Below are 21,133 nucleotides of genomic sequence, written 5' to 3' on the forward strand. Positions count from 1 at the left end.
TTTAAATAAATGATTAGGTTTCTAGAAATATTTCACCTTGTATAATAACAGCAAAGTGTCTGTGTTTTACTTAATTGTTTGGAACCTATTGTGAGAGAAAAAGGAAAGATACTCTAGAGGAGTGCTTCTGAAACAAGGCGACCAGCCCAGTCTCAGCCTCAAAGCAAGTATCCTATAAAAGGTTTTGGTAAGAGATTACATGTACTATATGCTCCATGAAGACAAACATATTTCCTTTGGCTTCAGATATTGTGTATGTTTTGTGTAAGGGACTGTGTGAAAGCATAGCTATGTGAGAGTCTTTATATGTTTGTGTGAGAGATATGTATTTATTTGAGAGAAAGTTTGAGTCTGTGTGAAGGAAAGTATATGTAGATGTGTGACAATACCCCAATGTCTTCTTCTCAATCTTATTAATAAATGACCCGTCACATAAACTGTTATTAACCTTGGTAATTTACCTAATTCATGGCTATACAGTTCCTACTGATAATATATTTCTTTCAAACTTGAAGCATGAATACCACAGACATTCTAAAATACGTGCGACAATTGCAATAAGTTATAATTCTTAAAAATGTCTCTCACAAATTGGTGTCAACATTTTGCTCAGATACTACTATACTAGTATACTATACTATCATTTAAATAAAAGCTGACTTGTTGTGGTATTTGCGACTGAGTTTGGTTTTAATTATATCATTGTCATTTTTAGTTTTGGAGACAATATTCCTGCTCAATAATCCTCAGGAAACTCCAGATCAGATATAGAGTGATACTGCTATCATCATGGAGAGAGGGAGAGAGAGGGAGAGAGAGAGAGAGAGAGAGAGAGAGAGAGACAATTTCCCTACCCAAACTAAATGACAGTTATGGTAATCATCAGAGATGACCATCACCAATACATCCCTCTTTCCAGCATCTTTTAGTCATTTCAAAGTCAGCAGACAAATCGTGTTCACAACCAGTAGACAGCTGCCCCACTAGTTCAGATAGAATGACTCGCATTGCTGAGCCATTCAGTAATTCCCACTGGAGAAGCATTCTCACATTTCATACCAATTGGGATATGCAATGCGGTCAGCCTATGGGATATTTTTTATCGTAATGCCTGTGCTACCCTCCCTTCTAGCTACTCACATGACACAAGATCTGGCTAGTTAACATGTCTGGAATGACAGTGCAGGTATCTCAATGTCTGAGTTAGGGCCATAGATGTTGATGTCCCAGGTTGGAACATTACCTCATACCACCTTCCAGAGATACAGTATATAAGCTAAAGAAGGCTGGAGCCCAAGAGCTAGAGCTAACTTGTCTTCTTAAGGTTAACATCAGGAAGGATACAACAAGACACAGCTGGCAAAATGATTCTGAACGTGGAAGAACTGGTATTTTTTTTATATTTATTATTATGTGGTTTTTTTAATTATAGTTTACTCTGAGCATTTATTTTGACAAGTTTGAAGTTATTCAATTATCTTTTTTTAATTTTTCAATTAAAGAAAATATTTATATATTAAAAATGCTAATTTGTTGTATGGCTGTATATGCAACAAACTTGTATATGTTAGTATTCTATAGTAGTTCATGCTATAGTCTTTATTTAAATATAAAGACATTTAACATTATCTAAACATGGTCAAAATCACAATGTTTTGATTTTTTTTATTTACCCTTATTATTAATAGGATAAAAAAGTAACATGAAGTTGTAGCATGAAGAAGATACTATTATTGGTATTATAGCTATTATAGTCAATATTTATTTTCTTAGAGCCAACATTAAATTACCATTATTATGTTTATTGTATGAATTTATTTTTTCATTTGTGTAGTTACTCAAAAATTTGAAGAAACAAAAGAAATTATAATAAAAATACTACTACTAATAATAACAAGTAGTAGTAGCATTAATAGTAGTAGTATGATCCAATGCATCCAAACTATGTGAAATTCCATTATATTGCTAAAAAAACCCCTCCTGTTTCCATTTACAGTACTTGCTCAGTCTATAGATGACTAATTGAGACACAATGGATGCTTAATAGTATTCTAGCAAAACAACCTTTGGAGTAGTAATTGATGACAGGCTAACTTTACACCCAATGTTAAAATTCTGTCAAAAAAAATCTTTCCCTGGATCAGAAGTGCTTTTTTATATTTATTATAGATTTGAAATGCTCTGTTTTCACAATATTCTAATTGATTTTTCAGATAAAATATGTTGTTTTTTTTACTCTAGGTAACCGGAAAGAAAAGTGATCAAAAAGAAACTGGAAATTTTGTATCAGAAGAATTCAAAAATGGGGTATATGAAACCGCCGTAACATTAGAGAAACAAGATGACCTAAAGACTACTTCGAAATCGCTGATTGCCTTGGAAGAGGAGAGACAAGCTAAAGAAAAACTGCTAAAGGCTGAGGTTTGTCCTTGTTAGGATCTACTCTTAATAATTCACCACTGAACCTGTATTATTGACACACATTTATGAGTAACAACCTATCTGAGCAGCAAAAAAGGATAATCTTAAAGAATATGAAATTAGTATTATTAAAACTATTTCCAGGTTTATGGGGAGAAGACATATGTATTAAAACTTGCATCTAACTTTTTTGAGTGACCAAACCAAATTTGTAGGGTTCATTCTCTCGTGTCTGGGTTACCTGGAACGTAAGTATGGCTTTCCTCCTTTTGTCTGCTGGTTGTCTGCTGGGGCAGTGTGTCCCACAATGGTACTCAGTAGAACAACAATAGCTGTCAAAAATCGGTAACATCTTGTACTTCTTTCTCAGGTTTGCATTGCCTCCTTATACTCACTATTACAATTAGCCATATTTCTTATAGTTGCCTTTGTAATTAAATTTTTGTTTAATTTTATACTCTGTAATCTTTTTAAGCCATTTTATATATAAATGTACTAAATCATTTGTGAAACTCATATTAGGGCACAGTTTTCTAGAACACAATCATTTTCCAGCCTTATAAAAACTCAACAAAGAAGTGACATAAAGGGACAGAATATTAATTATATCTTTTGAACACAAATCTTATGACTGTAAACATGAACACACTTTGTAATAATAATTATATACTGTACACAGAGTATTTTATGTAGTGAGAAGAATGGTTGTGGCCCGTACAAAAAAATGCAAATTATCATTATTAATTTTTCCCTACTGTTTTTGTATTTAGCTCCTTAAGAAGAAACTGGATGAAAGACCAAAGCTTGAGAATTTGGAGGATCTCCAAATGATTATCACACTTAAAAAAAGAAAAAAATGCAAGAAAGTTAAAGTGCCCGTGGTGAAAGAACCAGAGCCAGAACCCAAAGAAATTGTAAGTCATCATTAAAGTTATTGACAGTTTGCAGAGCCAGACTGGAAAGATATAATATGTCATATTTTGGTGCAGTACACTTAGGGTCTAGAGGTTTTTTTTCATTTTGATTGTTGCAGCAAAAGGTTTATAAAGACAGTTGTTCCAAAGTCTCAGATACATAATTGTTTTATTTGCAGATTGAACATGTGGATGAAGCTACATTTTTTAAAGCTGCATTGGAGAATAAGATGCCTATTATTGAAAAATATCTTTCTGATGGCGGTGACCCAAATGCTTGCGATGAGGTATGATTTCTTCCAGTTCTTTTTGTATTTATTTGAATTTGGATCTATTGACTGATGTTTTGTTTAAGTACAAATCTTTACCTGGTCAAGTTGCACATCACTGAGATAAGCCTTAACTTAGTGTCCTAAAATAAATTCAAACCATTAGACATGGTACACCATATGCAGTTCACCAGGAGGGTCTGGGATTACTTCTTGTTTAGGCTGACAACAGCTGGAGAGTCACAGGTTGAACTGACCACCCCATAAAATGAGTGCCAACAAAAAGGAGGCTATGGCTACCTCTTATGTTGTAATTATATGTATTTCTGTTCATGCTGGTGAAGTAATTTCATACATGGGAATTTCTCAGGATTTGGTCCCTTCTTCGGATGCATTGGAACCATTTGGAAGCTGGGGTTTGCTGCACAGAAGAGCAAGACTAGCCCCGATTTGTAGAGTAGGGGGTGGTGGAACTGGGCCAATTAGCACACCAAACTCCAAAGCAGGCATGATAATCAGCATAACTAAACCTGGTGTGTTTCTAGGTTTGGTAAACATGATGTGTAGAGGGCCTTTCATTGCACACAAGTCACATACTGTATTTAATCCTACCATTTAATATAATAACAAAAAGTAAAGTTTTGTGGAAATTGTAATGTGTTGCATATATGTGTGTGTGTGTGCTCACTAGTTTAGACTCTTTTCCTTTCTTTCTTACAGTATAAACGCACAGCTCTACACAGAGCCTGCTCGGAAGGACATCTTGCAATTGTAGAGAAGTTGATTGAAGCCGGATCAGATACTGAGTTTAAAGACATGGTATGTGGATGCATCTCATACATTTTGCTTTCACTAGAGAGGATTGGAGCAACACGATAATGAGTTTTGGAAAATATTGCTGAATTACATACTGTAATTTTCTATTCATGTACTGTTGACAAGTTGTCAGAGCTTAAATGGAGAGAATACAATCTTATTTTATTCAAACCCCAGCTCCTAACTGGTTCCAATCCACCAGAAGGAGGGGCATTATGTTATAGCATTTTTCTTGACTATTACAATAGGAAATTAAATTGTGATAAGACCTTGTCTTTTAAGTGTAAAATGGGTGTTAACCTAACTTTTAATAGTATGTCTTCTCAAAAGGAAAAATATACAGTTTAGTACTTCATTTATTAAACTGTTAGTGAATTATACCAAAGTTGAGTTACTTAGGAGATTTTCTACTGTCAACTATTTTGAGTGAGGTTCCAATGAGTTCAGCTCCTTAACAGACTGACCGTCAAAGTCTAGTCTTGTGTTTACGTAAATAAATCTGTCAGTCCCTTCTAGGGGTAACAGAAATAAAGCATTTTGTCAGATGAGGCAAGTGACAGGGTTTATATGCTGGTGACATCATTGATTACAGATTATATTTATTACTACTTGGCAGAGGTCACAAGCTCCAGAACACGATGCCTCAGACCTTAATTGTTAGGGTGACGTTTGTGGCAATGATTACATGCTAGGAAAATGCTAATCTCTGTCAGATTACAGCTGTCAGGGATAAAATTGGATATCCCTACTAGAAGGGAATTTATATATCTGTGAATACAAACAGTGCCCTAGATATAAAGAATCAAGTAGAAACTGAAGTTTCATCACAATATTTACAATGACATCCTATACAATGACTCAAATACGCCATTATGGTTTTTCTAACCCCAGTAGTCTAGACTACTTGTATTTTTCCACCTATTTTTTCTACCCGGGAACTCCCTAATCATATCTAAATAAGGGTCTAAAACACCAAATCCGACAAGAAAATTGGATCATAAAGCAGAGCTGGACATTTATTTTGGGTTATGCTATTTTGACTCTAACGCTTGTTCTGTTCACAGCTGGAATCCACAGCAGTTCACTGGACTTGTCGTGGTGGAAGTGTTGAAACACTAAAGTTCCTGCTTAAGAAAGGAGCAAACATCAATGCCAGAGACAAGGTATTATTTTCCTTTGAGGATTAAACAATTGTAAAGTATTTCCGTTGTTTATAATACTGTTATTTCTTATAATATAGGTGTAAAAACTTTTCTCTGGGTTGGTATATATAGCAAGAGAATCCTAAAATATGATGTCTTAAATGAAGATTCTTAATTCGTATATGTTACATTAGAAATATGACATGACTGATCAACAGAGTAGATGTTCCCTAATGAGGGTTTAGCAATATATATTTGTGCATTTTTCTGAAATGTTAATGTATTGCTTTTTCATTTTAGTTACTCAGCACACCCCTTCATGTTGCTGTCAGAACAGGACAGTATGACTGTGCAGAACACCTCATTGCATGTGAAGCAGACTTAAATGCCAAAGACAGGGTAAGTACAGTGATACCCTGCTGTCCGGTGACACTACCAAGTAACTACATTTTAAATATATTACACAAAAGCTAAGAAGAAGCAGCAATGCTATTCCATTGTTGCTGGATTATTGAAGGGTCTAAACCTTTTACAACCACATTAAATGCAAAGTATTAGCAAAAACAGGTCAACACCAGGTTTTTGATACCTCGAAGGTTCCAAAAATGTATGTAACTTTACATCTTTGTCTGCGTTGGCCCAGTAAAAATCAAACTTATTAAAAACCACACTTTTCTTTAATGTGATTATATATGTTTTTGTTCACACGGTGTTGGCGTTAATTACAAGGTGTTTTGTTAACAATACTAACAGACTGAAACGTGAATGTATAACGTGCAATACATTGTCAGAAAATCACACATATAGTCCCAGGTAGGGGGCCATGCATAAACAAGTTCCATAGAGGCAATAAATACAGTCAGTTGTGGTTCATGTATAATCTATGATCTTTCAATAAATAAACCCGGTTAAACATGACTAGTAATGATACTTCCCCTTGCAGGAAGGTGACACCCCAATGCATGATGGAGTGAGATTAAATCGTTACAAAATGATGAGACTCTTGATTATGTACGGAGCCAACCTCTCAATCAAAAACTGCGTAAGTTTCCTGATACAAACACTATTTTTTCCAATCATTTTAAGTATAATACAGGTGTTTATAAAGCAGCTTCATTACAAAAAGTAAAATGCAAAATGACATAGTTTGAAAATAATGTATGTTTTGTGATGTCTCACAAGTAAATGTATACCTTAAGGGAAAAAATGCTGACAAGTAAATGTATATATTAAGTATACCCATGAGGTGCCATATGCTAATGTACTATATCGGAGCACAACATGAATTACATCTAACGCATGGTTTATCTCACTAAGAAAACATATCTCTTACACTATACATTGACATCTGTACAGCTTTACTTTGCGCAAGCAGAGTACACATATGCCAAATTGTATTTATTTCCTGAAACCACTATTCTCCTATTTTTATTGCATAAACGTTTGCAATTTTTTGTTTTGCATAATTCTTGTTTATCGACTCCAAAACCCAACTGAACCCAGCGTTCATATGCAGTATTGGGCATGCTTGGCACAAAACTAGAAACTCTAGTTGGCCAAAAGTATACTGAGTGAGCATATTAATCATTTGAGAGCAACAAGATATATATAGATCAGACACCTGGGAAGGTTAAGGAAGGCTATCTTTCACGATTCCCTACTGATAGTTTCTTTGAAAACCTTTTCACAGGCAGGGAAGACACCAATGGAGCTCGTCCTTCAGTGGCAGAATGGTGTGAAAGAGATATTCAATGGGCTCCAGGACAAGTCATACAAGGATACTTGCATCAACAAATTCTGAGTGAATGAATGCCAAGAGGCTCAGAAATACCTTAAAGAGACATTGCTGCACCTTTTCTAATTTATTTAAAATGACTTAATTTATTGCACTTATTTATTGTTCCTTTTTTATTTGTTTGTATTTAACATTTGTAAGTATTTTTGCTTTATACTAACTTCAGAACAAGTCTAAAATACTAATGTTTGTAACTATTTCCAGCCTGAGTAAAAATATTTCATTAAGGACTGGTTAATGTATTATACGGTACATCACAGGTGTATTTTAAATACTGAGATTCAAAGTTATTAGCAAATACTCAAGTTGACATACAAGTGTTTGCAATGGAACACTTAAAAGGTACGGGTAATTGCTTAGTGAAACATTTAAGCAGTAACATTGAAGTTGCAAGCAAGTATTGATCTTTTCAGTGTTTCATTGGCATTTGTCATTTCAAGCTGATTAATAATTTGGGGTCTGTATTGTACCAAATAGAACTAAATTACTAGAAAGATGAATGCCAGAGTTCCTGGCTGCATGTGAGATAATTCAAGTCTTCTACTGAGTAAGGCACAACAGCTTCTAGGAAGCTGTCTATGGTTGGTTTCTGAATCAGTGAAGATATTAAGCAATTTGAGGGATTTCTGGAAAAATGTACTGGTTGAGAGTATACAAATTTGCATTAAGCATTAGTGGAAAAAGGATAGATCCTTTAAGGCAAACAGGCCTACAGAAAAATGACACCTGGATGGCATAATGGTTAAAGGAACACTGTTTCTTGAGTACATTGTACTAATGAAGGTGCACAATATTGTAGCTCTAATTGTTTAGATATTAAGAGGGATGCAAAGCAATGTCTTACACACCTCTGTGAAATGAAGGACTGAGGATGAGTTATTTTTTACTCTTCTGGACTCTCTGAATATAGAATGGTTTTAAAACCACTTGATGAATTTTGGATTTGAAATCGTACATACAAACAAACATGAAAACAGGCGAGATTGCCTCCTGTTTTATAAGAAATGCAATAGCAAATGGAAGAGTTATGTTATGTGATGTCTTTTTATACATTTGTATTGTATTTTCTGTAAATTTTGTATTGAGAACGTGGCTTACGACAAATAACTTGACATGTTTGATTTTGTAAACCTTACTTTATGTAAAGGGAATGCATCAAAGATTTGGTGGATTAAAATACAGAGCAATGGGATTTAAAATCATTATACCACACAATTATTTATTATTGCTTTGGTTTAATATGTACAATGTATAGGATCTTCTCATGTTGCCTGTGATGCAGCATGAGCACATTATGCCAGATGCCATCACATTCAGCATTCTTGAGAAACATATCTTATGGATAAGAGGTGTCTAAGCTCTATTTTATGGTAACTACAGAGCTTTTACTTGCAGGATGAGCCATAGAAATCAGTAGACTGTGCTAGATCAATACTGCCATCTAGTGGCAGATACCTCTCTAGGCGTCCATAATCCTGCATTTGTCAAATGAAATATAAAAATATAAACAAAACAATATTTTGCGGGTCAAGCATTACTGTGGCGTGATTACCTGCTAATGTGTAACAATATAACGGAAAGAGTACATTAATCAATACCATATATACAATATATTTAAACTACAGCTTTACACATAGAAATACGTTGAAAAAAAATGAATGGATTTTTCAAGAAAGTTTAATGATTGTATTACAGCGAAAATAATGATAAAAATATCTGCTGTCTGAATACAAAACATTCTGTACTTTTGAAAATAAACAAATATCTTGACATTTCTTCTTCTTCTTCGTGTACAGTAACACAGTGATGGAGTGGTAAAATCCTGATGTTTTATTTACTATAGTTTCAATATGTTTTTAGTGAGCCAAAGCATTTATTAAGCAAGACATACAGCTACATATTCGGCCAAAAACATCCTTCAGGAATAATACAACAGGAAAGATGGTGTTGAAAGCTCGAGTAACTTTCAACTTACTGTAAGAAGATGCTGGATCACTAAACAGTATCACAACCGTCTAAACACTGTCTTCTCTGGGACAAATACATCCCATTTTTCTGCACTATAAATAATCGCTGCAAAATATGCACAAAAGCTACTCCTTTTTGGGTTTTTTGGAAACAGGCTCTGACTCCTCTTCAGACAAAGGTTTCTTCACACTGTATACAATGCCAAAAGCAGTCTTTCGTGTTTCTGCAAATTAAATCATACAGTTAACTAGGCACAGTACAAGGATCATATTTTGATTTGTAATAATTTTGCAAGTGAGTAATAAAACGAAAGTACATAAAAATAACTTGATATTGTTCGGTAACTTACCACCGTGGAGGAGTGCAGCTCGGCAATTCGTAGATACAGCAGCTTTGGAGGCTCCTTCGGTTAGCCCAAACAACAAACCTCTGACATATTACTAAGGATCATACCACCTAATAACTGACACATTGAACAGCTTAAATAGTAGTTTTAGACCAACAGATTATTTAGATTTCCTAAAATATAACTCTGCTCACTTTGTAAAATTGGTGTTTTTTGGTATGTCATATTTTGCTACAAAAACTACAAACTGTATGTTACCCCTTAACCCAAGGTACAGTAGGCAGTTTCAGGCCTGTTAACTGGTTATGGTTTAGTTAAACAGGATTTGGTTTCTCAGTCTGTGATTCCAAACACTATACAACTTAATGCAGAGTTAGATCAAAACATAATCTTAATGCTCATACTAGTCCTATAAGTTAAAAATTCTGGAGTCGTGTGGTTTAGTGTGTCCTTCTATAATAATTTCACAGATTCCACGGATCCAAAGTTGCACACAGTTACAATGATCCCAAGCACACCAGCAAATTTACAACAGGGTGGCTGAAAAAGAAAAGAATCAAGGTGTTGCAATAGCCCAAATTACAAACCTCAACCCAATTGAAATGCTGTGGAAGAACCTTTAAATACACTGAAGCAATGTTGTAAAGAAGAATGGGCCAAAATTCCTCCACAACGTGAGAGACTGTTTGTCATACAGAAAATGATTACTTCAAGGTATTGCTGTTAAGGTGGTTCTGCAAGCTATTGAATCACAAACTGTACTTAGTTTTTCAAACATGGCTTCTCCATTTTGGCTTTATTTTTATCGAGTAAGCCATGACACTTACATGTCATGTGTTGATTTAGGGTTGTATTTACCTAATTTTAAGACTTGTTAAGGAAGAGAGAATTGTTATTGTGCCTTGATATGTAAAACTATAGACACAACTGTACATAAGGTTTGTGATGTTTTAAGGAAATGGCAGGTAGGTTGTTCCAAACATCTTGGAGAACTAACCACAGTTGTTCTATGGATTTAGGTTGCCTTAGTGTCTTCTCTTTATGTAATATGACTTCATGTTCAGATTAGGGCTCTGCGTCAGGCCCAACCATCACTTTCAGGAGTCTGTGTTCTTCTCTGTGCTTAAGATAGTTCTTAATGACTTTGGCTGTATGTTTGGGGTCGCTGTCATACTGCACAATACATTTGGGGCCAATCAGATGCCTCTCTAATGCATGATACACAATGCAAGATGGATAGGTGTATGTCTGTAGTTCTCAGCATTGAGGAGACCATTAATTCTGACCAAATCCCCAACTCCATTTGCAGAAATGCAGCCCCAATCTTGCAAGGACCCTCCACCATGCTTCACTGTTGCTTCATCAAAAAAGCTTGGATAGATCATCTAGAAACCCCTGCCTGCCTTGAAATTTCTTCCTGGGAGAGACCTCGCTGATGCCGTATAAGTGCCTTGTTGCTGTACTCTGTCTTGCCATTCTCACCTTTCAATTTTTGTTAATGGATAAAATTTAACATGTCCATTTTTGAAAGAACTCTTACACAGCTGACTAAAACTCTGACAGTTCTAATAAATATGATGTGTATATATATATATATATATATATATATATATATATACACACACACACACACACACACACACATACATATATATATATATATACATACACACACACACACAAGGTACTGCAAATTTATATTAAATTGTACTTAAATTTGTGACTATATTTAATAACGAACTTCAGAAATGTCCCGTTATATGGAGTACTGTACTCTTTAAAGAAGGATACAATGTGGCTACATCATATGGTCCTCTCATTTCCATAGGCTGTAAGTGAAGTAAAAAACTGAGCAATTAAAATGCAATAAAATAAATACAATGCAAACTATTCATTATACTGAAAGTTATGTTTTCCAGTCTTCAGTGTAAATTAGGAAGGCCAACCGTGCATAATGTATACTCAATGAATTGCCTTTCAAGAAGCCTCTGATTTAACAATGCATTTTGCAGGGCCAACCCACCTCTTTTTGATGGAGAAACTATCACAAAGAAGTGAAACATACTATTAAATGCTTCTTTTAGTGAATAAATCACAGTAATCTATAAACCTTCTAAAACAGCAGCACTAATGTTGACTGCCTACTATTACATCTATTACACTATTAAATCTGTGCACCTCCTAACCTTCCCACGTTTCGTGTGGCAGACCTCTATCACGCTGTCACGTGGCCACCTTGCAACACACCGAAGCTGAATTCTGCAGGGTGGCCAGATGAGTAAGGTAGGAAGCGGTCCTGCCCAGGCCTCCCTCTTCTTAAAAAAAGTGCCGATTCAGACACCTAAAAAGTTGTGGGGTATGCACCTTAAAGCAGACACTGTGACAAACTGAATGTAAAACGTTGATATCCTTTTTTTTTTTTTTTTATCATTTACCTCAATATGACCGGGAATATATTAGATTTCCCTGGGGCTACAAAGAAAAGTCGACTGAAGTAAATACTTTGTTGGAGATAATTTTATTGCAATAATTACATTAAGCATTTCAAGTTCTTGAAGGACTAGAACTTACCCTCTCTGCACCACTTGATATAATTATGTTCTAGAAATTAAAGACAAGACAAATGCATAAGTATATGTTCAAGTAAAAAAAATAAAAAAAATATACAGATTTAACAAACACACTATATAGACTGTTCCTATTACAAAGGTTTAACCAAAATGTTTACTAAATAGACAGACTCTAAGGTAGACTTTATATAGCTAAACTCAACGCTCAACATACCATTTGATCTACTATGTGAGGGGAGAGGCAAGCAAGCTTCACTTAATGACCCAACAATATGGTGATTCCAGTTTGGTTTTTGTTACACAGATTTGCAGTTAGCATTCAACAGCTGCACAAAAATATAGCGCATCTGTATTATATGCTACAACCCCGCACTACCAGCTCTATAAGATATATAGTACAATTACAGTGGCCTAAGAGAACGTGCTGGGTTTTACTTGGAGTCTCCAGGCGAGACACTGCTTCCCCAGTACTCCAGGTCAGATTCTGCAATCTCCAGGCAGGGAAGCAGTGTCTGGTCACCCCGGGGTTCTACTAACTGCCCGCCCACGGGATTGCCCCACCCATTAAATGAAGACACACTGAACAAAGGGGGCACTCTAAGTGAAGTTCTCTGGTATGCAAGAAACCCAATGTAAATAATGATGTGCCTATTTAATCCCTTAAGGACCGGGGCTGTTTTAACACTTTTGCGGTGCTCGTGTTCAGCTGTAATTTTCTCCCCATTTAGTGTACCCACACAAGTTATATATTGTTCTTTCAGGACAGGATGGGTTTGTGGTAGTAATTCCCCCCACACACAAATTGTACTTCAGGAATGAATTAATATCTCCTGGAATGCGTCACTATCAAACAACACCCCAATATGTGTTCAGCAACATCTCCTGAGAGCAGTGATACTGCACATGCATGGGTTTGTTGGATGCCACATTTGGGAAGTGCATTTTTTTCTCCATTTAGGTCAGTCTGTGCCTTTGCCCTATGTTTCAACATGGCCACTCTAATTTACCACATCAAACCATTCATTTTTTATTAGACACCCTTTGGGCATTTTAAACACTTTTATTTGAACTCTTTCCATGTCGGGATTTTTGAGAAGATACAGCGCTAATTTTAGCACTTGCTCATAATAATAAACTTTATTTTTTATTTTAATTTTATTCTTTTTTGTACATTTTGCTGGTACTGGATGGTTCCTCTGGTGACATCACTGCATAATTATTTTTAAATGTAAGCAAAATTTTTTTTTCTAGCAATTTTTTTTTTTATTATTTTTACTAATCACATTGTGATTAGAAAGCTGGGCTCCATTGACTTGCACAGTTGAATGCAGTACCTGTATTAAACCTGCAAGCGTAGCCAGAGTTCTCAAGAGGGTCGCTATCGAGGCATTTCAGCAACACCATTGAAGTTTAGGAAATGCTCGTTGATTGCCAGACATGGCCCCTGGTGCCGATCTCGGCGTTACTGAATGCCTCGACATCGAGGCATTACAGCAATGCCGTTTAAGCAAGGAAAGTGATCGTTGATCAACTTCTAAGCTTTTTTAATTTAATGACGGTTCAGGGCCATTATCGGCCGTTGAGGCATTAAATTACAGTGGACAGCAATTAATTTCATCCACAAGCTTGGACATTCTGCAGTGTGTTAAGATTTGACAGCAAAGGACTAAAAACTTCAGGTGCAACTGTTTGATCTTTGTTGCTTCACATAAATAAAAAAAAACCCACAAAGAAAAAGATGAAACTCTACCTTTCCTTTGCAGAACTGCATCAAATTGAGTGCATTGGATATTGTGTATCGCCTTATTGTTGAGTCTTTGACTGCAGGAGTATAAATCAGCTCAAAGAAGATTCCTCTCTCTATTGCCTGCAATTGGAGTAGTTTGAACACACATTAGAAGGCAGTAATATTTTTATTAATTATATTATTTTGTGTGACAAAGAATGTCTCCCATTATGGACCAAAAAAACGCTCATCATCACAATGGCGCATAAACCCCGTGTACATGCAAAATTGTTTGTTTGTTAGTATCATTGGGATTTCTCTAAAGGGAGTTGACACTACTCAACCATGTAGTTTCACAAATGCAAAACTCTGTAAGGTTTGCAGATGTCTGTCTGAAATGAACCATAATCTATATTCATACAGGAGAATCTACAAAACATTTTCATCCTACCGCATTTATAGGTGGTTTTCTGAAATAGAATGGATGTTTTTCAGTTACGTTGATGCATACCAAGTCCACATCTATACTGGTGCAAGCAGCCTGTATGGAAAATGAAACATATCTCACACATTTAAGAATAAACTTACATGAAAGAAAAATGTCAAAATGAAACAGTGACCTTTTTTGTTTCCTATTCCAAAATAAGGCAATAAGAGGAAGTCAAAGCACACAAGAACAACTATCACATTTCTACATTTTAATTGGATTCAGTGTTATATCCAATGTCAACAGAATTTGACTAATATTTCATTATGGACATAGCACTATAGATTCAATCATGAATTATCTTGTTGCAAACATTAAAAGTTAAGGAACAGCTAGTTCCCTAAATCGTACAATGGACCTGACTGCAGAGGCAATGGGAATGATTCAATGAGCTGTGTAAAATTCAGAAAATTCAAACTTGCTACTAAGCAGTAGTATCTCCCAGTGCACATGATAAAGTAACAAGCACTACAGTACCTCACAAAAGTGAGTACACCCCTCCCATTTTTGTAAATATTTTATTTGTTTTTATATCTTTTCATGTGACAACACCGAAGAAATGACACTCTGCTACAATGTAAAGCAGTGAGTGTACAGCCTGTATAACAGTGTAAATTTGCTGTCCCATCAAAATAACTCAACACACAGCCATTAATGTCTAAACCCTGGCAACAAAAGTGAGTACAACCTTAAGTGGAAATGTCTAAATTGGGCCCAATTAGCCATTTCCCCTCCCTGTTGTCATGTGACTTGTTAGTGTTACAAAGTCTCAGGTGTGAATGGGGAGCAGGTGTGTTAAGTTTGGTGTTATCGCTCTCACACTCTCTCATACTGGTCACTGGAAGTTCAACATGGCACCTCATGGCAAAGAACTCCCTGAGGATCTTATACTTATAGATGGCCTAGGTAATAAGAAGATTGCTAAGACCCTGAAACCGAGCTGCAGCACGGTGGGCAAGACCATAAAGTGGTTTCACAGGACAGGTTCCACTCAGAACAGGCCTCGCCATGGTCGACCAAAGAAGTTGAGTGCACGTGCTCAGCGTCAAATGCAGAGGTTGTCTTTTTGAAATAGACGTATGAGTGCTGCCAGCATTGCTGCAGAGGAAAACACACAGTGCTTCATCAACTTCCTTGAAAGAAACCCAGTCTGTACCATTAGGTATCCAGAAGTTTGTGTGTACAGCCAACGAGGGTATGGTTTTATGTGTGTTCTGTACAATATGGCTCGACACTTTCACTGCTAAGAGAAGTAGTGCCGGACAATATCAGCGAAGACTTCTAAGAACAATGATTTGCTTACATGAAACAACTTCTCTGTCTTAGGATATACGGCAACAATGTCATACAATCTGGCAGTAGGAGACGTTGATCTCTGTCAAAACAATAAATAAATAAGGATTTTAAAGCTCTCATACAATTAGGTTTAATTACAGTCCCTGATTATCATGTGAAACTGGTGCATTATTAAATTACTCCAAACCACTTACACCTTGTAAGTTCAGGTAAGCAATTTAAAATCCGTCTCTATGTACCTGTCTCTTTACAGATGACCAATTAGTTTTAATCGCCATTATAATACAACAAGTTCAAGAATGTAATGGTCAAGATATCTGGTTTCTTTTACCAGACAATTACAAGCACTAGCTAAATCAAAGATGCATTATAATTATGCATTATGGCGCAATTTGTAGGGAATAGAAATCATGAACATGATTCTTATACAAAATGCGAAGTGGTTTTATTACCAAAAATTGAATGGTTTGACCAGTTTGTTTGCTAAGTTGGCACGACCGCTTTTCAAACAATTAAACCACGATAAGCTTTTACATATATTATGTATATGGAAAAGCCATTTACCATTTAATCCAGAATGGCCAAATTGTACATCTAAAATTAATCTGTTAATGCTGTCACTATGCTTCCATTCCAGTTTCCAGTTAAATGAACATCTAGCATAAAGTTCTATTGTAAACAGAGTATTCTGTTATTAATATTATCTCCATTAACAAATACATCATCGCGTTTTCATTTAACCTCACTGCCCCGCAGAATATGGCAGAGTTTTGTAGATTTACATTTACAATACAAAAAAGGAATGAAAATTGTGCTATGGGATACAGAACTAATGCCAATTAAATGACTTACCAGAGCATTGCAATGAGATGGGTCTGAGGCTATAACTGTAAGTCTGGTAAGGATTCTGATTGGTTTGGATTTTCCCTGTAAATTCAGCAGACACAAAAATATAAAATGCACATATATATATATATATATATATATATATATATATACACACACACAACCGTATGTTTTTCCTCGCCCCATTCTAGGGCTCTCTCTAATTTATCTGTTTTTCTTCATCTTGTCATACCCCTTGAATATTTGTTTTGTAAGAAGCACTGTGTTAACTGTTTGCACTATATAATAATAAATAATAATAAGAATGATGATATATTTACACACACAAGGTAAACGAACATCTATCAATTAACAATAGAAGATGCAATATAATGGGACAATATGACGTTCGGTCCTGTAGTGACACAACCTGACATACCCAACCCTCGTCTAAATAAACTCAATTTTTTTTTCTTTTTTAAAGATAAGTTTTATTCTTAAGTAGAGCTTGGAACACAATTTTCTTTAATTCACTCTGTATTTTTCTACCTGCTGTCCTTAGATAGAGTCAAGATATATATATACATATATACACACACACACACACACACACACACACACACACACACACACACACACGTTATTAAGGTTCTGCGCCTAAAGAAAAAAAATAACGATATGTTATACATCAGTAAAAAGCGCAGAGAACACTAAAGACGTATTTTGTAAACACCCACCAATGGAAGTCACAGTTTTAGTCTTCAAACATACCTGTACAATTGGTGGTGATGGAAATAATTCTGTTGTGGATATTGGTTTGGCAATTTCCTAAGAGAAAAAAGGTTTAATAAAAAAAAAATCACATGTCCACAATTAAGTTCAGGTAAAAGAATTCCATACATGTTCGGCTTTAATATAGACTATAATAAAATCTCTCACACACATTCACTTTTAATATAAGTAAGGTTTGCTTAATCCTTTTTAATTCAAAATAATTTCTTGCTGTACTGGTTTGGCAAGCTATAACGAACAACCACCTCATTAGTCTGCGCTGTCAACTGCACATTGAAATGTATTATTATTCAAAGATATTCTGAAGTGAGGATATAGGTTGTAGCTCCCAACTATTTAACACATTACTGCAAGGCTTGACAAACCCAGCCGCCAGTTTGCCATGGCGACTAGAAACCACTTCCTGGCGCCCAGGGTTTTACAGGACAAGGGGGTAAAAACCGGCCAGGGCAACCATTGTGAATCCGGTACTCGATATTTTCCTGGGGGGGGGGGGGGGGGATGGGACAGTGAGGCTCCAAACAGGGTCACATAATGTGCATTACGCGACCTCACTTCACCGCACCCCTGCGGGAAAGCATAGGGTGGTGGATTCACAATGGCAGAAGATAGGCAGCAGCTTGGCAGGTATCTACAGGGTGAGGGAGGTAGCAGCGTTGGTGTATACTGTAGTATCAGTCAGTGTGTATATGTATTGTGTTGGAGTCTGTCTGTGAGTGTGTGTATACTGTATCAGTGTGTCTTCTGTATTGTAGTGTCAGATTCAGCGTGTATGTGTGTTTATATACATATAATTTGTATTTATGAATAGTATATTATTTATTGTTTTATATAGCGCCATCAAATTCCATAGCACTGTATATATGTATAGTGTTAGCCTGTGTGTATGTTGTTGAATACTGTGTTATGTGTGTAAGAGTGTAGTATTAGCATGTATGGTGTTGTGTATGTTACAGTATGGCATTAGAATTAGTGTGTATGTCAACACAGTTAGTCTATGATGTTAGCATATGTGTGCATGAGTGTAGAATGTTAGAGTGTGTGTGTGTAACTGTAAGGTGGTAGTGTTTGTGAGCATAAGACGTTAGCATGTGTGTGTCTGTTACTGTATGGTGTTAGCTTGTGTGTGAGCGTAAGAATAATGGTTAAACAAACAAGCACGAGTCTTGGTGGTGTAAAATACCACTCGTCATGAAAAGGTTAACCGGAGTACCGTAAAAAGTGGTGCAGCACTGAAGAAAGGTTTATTTTATGTTGTATTGCCCCAACAAAACATCTTTTAACTGCAGACAAGGGGATAATATAAGAAAATAAAAACATGACTGTGGAAGAAAAAAAGTTGTCTCCTAGATCCATACCATATTTGTCTACGCCTGCATTATTGATCCTCCCTTTTAATTCCGCATAGATTGCTGGAAGGCACCGGTACTGAGAAAAATGACCACTTCCACCAAATTAATTAGGTCCTCCAAACAGTGAATACTTGGCACTGCTTTTCCCTAATCCAATGCTGTTTATAAATTTCAATACTATTTAAAGTAGAATGTTGGTTTTATAAGAAAACCCTTAAAATCAATTATCCAAATCACTAACGGAACAAAATGATCATTAGGGTACTAGATTTACAGTCATAGCAGAATTAATGTCAATTTTTTTTTATGACAGTCACATGTCAAATAAATCTCCTGGGATGCTCCGAGGTTCTAAATATATACTGAATTTGCTGACACTTCAGATAACATATGAATTAAGTGTTTTATCAGCCCAATGATTTTGAAAGCCAACTGTAAATGCGCCATACGTGCAATGATCATGAAATTATGAAATTTTCTCTATTTTTAGCCTTGTTCTAAAAACATGCTTTAGAAAGAAAAGTAAAATTCAGACATACCATTTTCTTTTTTTCAAAGTCTGCAACATGATTGATGGCAACAGTAGAGTAACCAACTGAAACGAGACATGTGACATAAATTTTGGTAGGTTTGTAATCATTACAAAGAAAAACTAAACGAATCAGCTATTAAGAGACCAAATATTCTACATTATTATGAACACACATTTTCGTTCTTTTAACCATGCATAGAAGCTGTAATTATACCATAGCCAACGTCTAGAGTACAAGCGGTCAAAATTTATCTACAGCCGACAGCTGTTTGCTAATCCGACAAGGTGTCTTCACATCCGTCAAACGTTCGGGAGAAGAAAAAGGCAGCAGAATATTGATTCTTGGACTGGATGAAACCGCTTATTAATTTTATACTGTTGAAAAGTTTAAATCACTTTCTATCTTAGACTTTTTAAAGCACGATATTGTCTTGATGATGTTCATATACTTAAAACAGCTGGGTCATGTTTTATTCTTGATGTGGATTCCCATAGATGTATGAGCTTAAATGTTATGCCAAACAAGGCATGACAACACGTCGCCACCCATTCAGCAAAATAGAGTAACATATTCTTTTCATTTTCTGAGTTTGTTTTAACAATGAATTGTTATGTGAAATGTAACCTATAGGAAATACAGTCAATCTGATACAGTTTATGGGAAAAAAGAGGCAAAAATAGATTTAATGATCCATTATTTCCAAAATGACGTTGCCTCTCTAACAGCTGTATCGTAACGCTAAACCCAAAGTTAGGAAGGAACATTATAAAAATCATATTAAATAATAAATATGTATACTCACGGTGTGCTGCCATTTCGATAATGTTTTGCAGTTTCTTAATATCTGTATTCATAATGTTCAAGTCTACAAACACCGCCATTCTGCAACAATACATAAAACGCCTATGAAGATATAACTGGAATAGTGTATATATATGAAAATGGCTCCTTGTAAGCACATAATATTGAGTTGTACCTTGCAGAAGAAAACTGTATATAACAGCATGATTTAATTTGTATATTAATAAGTGAGCTAGCGACATCCAAATTGATGCTTTTAACACTGCACCAACAAGATAGCCACAGTTGTTTGTCATGAGATGCAACATTTTAATCTTTAATAACTCATGGCATCCATCTCTTACACAGGAAGACACAATCACTTGATATAAATATAATGACCCATGGGTCCTTGGGGTATGCATACCCATGGGTCTTAGCCCCTTCTTCGAGTATAAGAATGTCGCAATAATTACATCACAGCAAATTATCGGAAATTGCGGGATCAATTTATAAAATGTTAGCAAAGCTTAAAGCAAAATGAGGTTTAAATGAAACGGAGATTAAATACAATCCAAGAATCGCTCGAAATACCTGCGAATCTGCAGTTCTTCCTGTATTCCCTTCTGCTGCTGCCCACGTGCTCGAAAGGTGGAGCTATCGGCTGCCCTCACCCTGACCTATCCCAGGGCTCGGAAGAGAGAATGGGTGTAACCTAACGAAACGGACATTCATACGTAACCATGGGTTAGTGGAGGCTGTATACAAGTACCTCAGCGTCCCAACACCCTGGAAAACCCTCGGGTATAGTCCATAACCATTATAGCCCTATGAATAGAATCCGTAGGAAGAGGGTAGCCCCCCCCCCCCCCCCCCCGCATAGACTCCCTGCATTGCTGGCATCTGCAGGTGGCGCTCACACCTTGAAACATTAGATGCCTGACAGAATTAACGCGCCTCTCTTAGTCTTTATGTGTTTTATATATATATATATAAATATATATACATATATAAATATATATATTAAATGTATATGTCTGTATATGCTGCCATACAAAGCGTGTGGATATACAGTAAGTGTAAATCTTTTATCTTGTGAAT

General features: G+C 35.8%; 2 protein-coding genes across 2 annotated transcripts; one reads left to right on the forward strand and one right to left on the reverse strand.

Annotated features, from left to right (window-relative positions):
• Positions 1–1,364: 1,364 nt before the first annotated feature.
• LOC149298946 (ankyrin repeat domain-containing protein 1-like) lies at positions 1,365–7,363 on the forward strand. The gene is made up of 9 exons (XM_089486944.1): positions 1,365–1,388; positions 2,242–2,421; positions 3,192–3,335; positions 3,515–3,622; positions 4,325–4,423; positions 5,485–5,583; positions 5,863–5,961; positions 6,506–6,604; positions 7,253–7,363. Exons 1-9 carry the CDS (start codon positions 1,365–1,367, stop codon positions 7,361–7,363), a joined length of 963 nt encoding a protein of 320 aa, XP_089343070.1.
• A 2,087-nt stretch (positions 7,364–9,450) lies between these two features.
• On the reverse strand, positions 9,451–20,133 carry LOC149298947 (ribonuclease P protein subunit p30-like). The gene is made up of 11 exons (XM_089486790.1): positions 20,055–20,133; positions 19,259–19,314; positions 17,347–17,403; positions 16,603–16,677; positions 15,758–15,829; positions 14,419–14,508; positions 13,992–14,108; positions 12,243–12,272; positions 11,463–11,500; positions 9,675–9,754; positions 9,451–9,548 (listed from the first exon to the last, which is right to left on the reverse strand). Exons 1-11 carry the CDS (start codon positions 20,131–20,133, stop codon positions 9,451–9,453), a joined length of 792 nt encoding a protein of 263 aa, XP_089342916.1.
• Between the last annotated feature and the right edge of the window lie 1,000 nt (positions 20,134–21,133).

Source organism: Sceloporus occidentalis, unplaced genomic scaffold (genome assembly GCF_023333645.1).
Source record: "Sceloporus occidentalis isolate IW3139 unplaced genomic scaffold, rSceOcc1.0.p SCAF_30, whole genome shotgun sequence".
In the NCBI taxonomy this organism is placed as follows: domain Eukaryota; kingdom Metazoa; phylum Chordata; class Lepidosauria; order Squamata; family Phrynosomatidae; genus Sceloporus; species Sceloporus occidentalis.

Bases quoted from the DNA above. Each gene is read 5' to 3' on its own strand.
- LOC149298946 (XM_089486944.1), top strand. From the start codon at position 1,365: ATGATTCTGAACGTGGAAGAACTG. The intron at 1,389-2,241 runs GTATTTTTTTTA...TTTTTACTCTAG, and splicing joins TTCTGAACGTGGAAGAACTG to GTAACCGGAAAGAAAAGTGA. The intron at 4,424-5,484 runs GTATGTGGATGC...TTCTGTTCACAG, and splicing joins ATACTGAGTTTAAAGACATG to CTGGAATCCACAGCAGTTCA.
- LOC149298947 (XM_089486790.1), bottom strand. From the start codon at position 20,133: ATGGCGGTGTTTGTAGACTTGAACATTATGAATACAGATATTAAGAAA. The intron at 11,501-12,242 runs GTAAGTTCTAGT...CTTCACTTACAG, and splicing joins TATCAAGTGGTGCAGAGAGG to CCTATGGAAATGAGAGGACC. The intron at 9,755-11,462 runs GTATCCTTCTTT...GTAATATGTCAG, and splicing joins CCATATGATGTAGCCACATT to AGGTTTGTTGTTTGGGCTAA.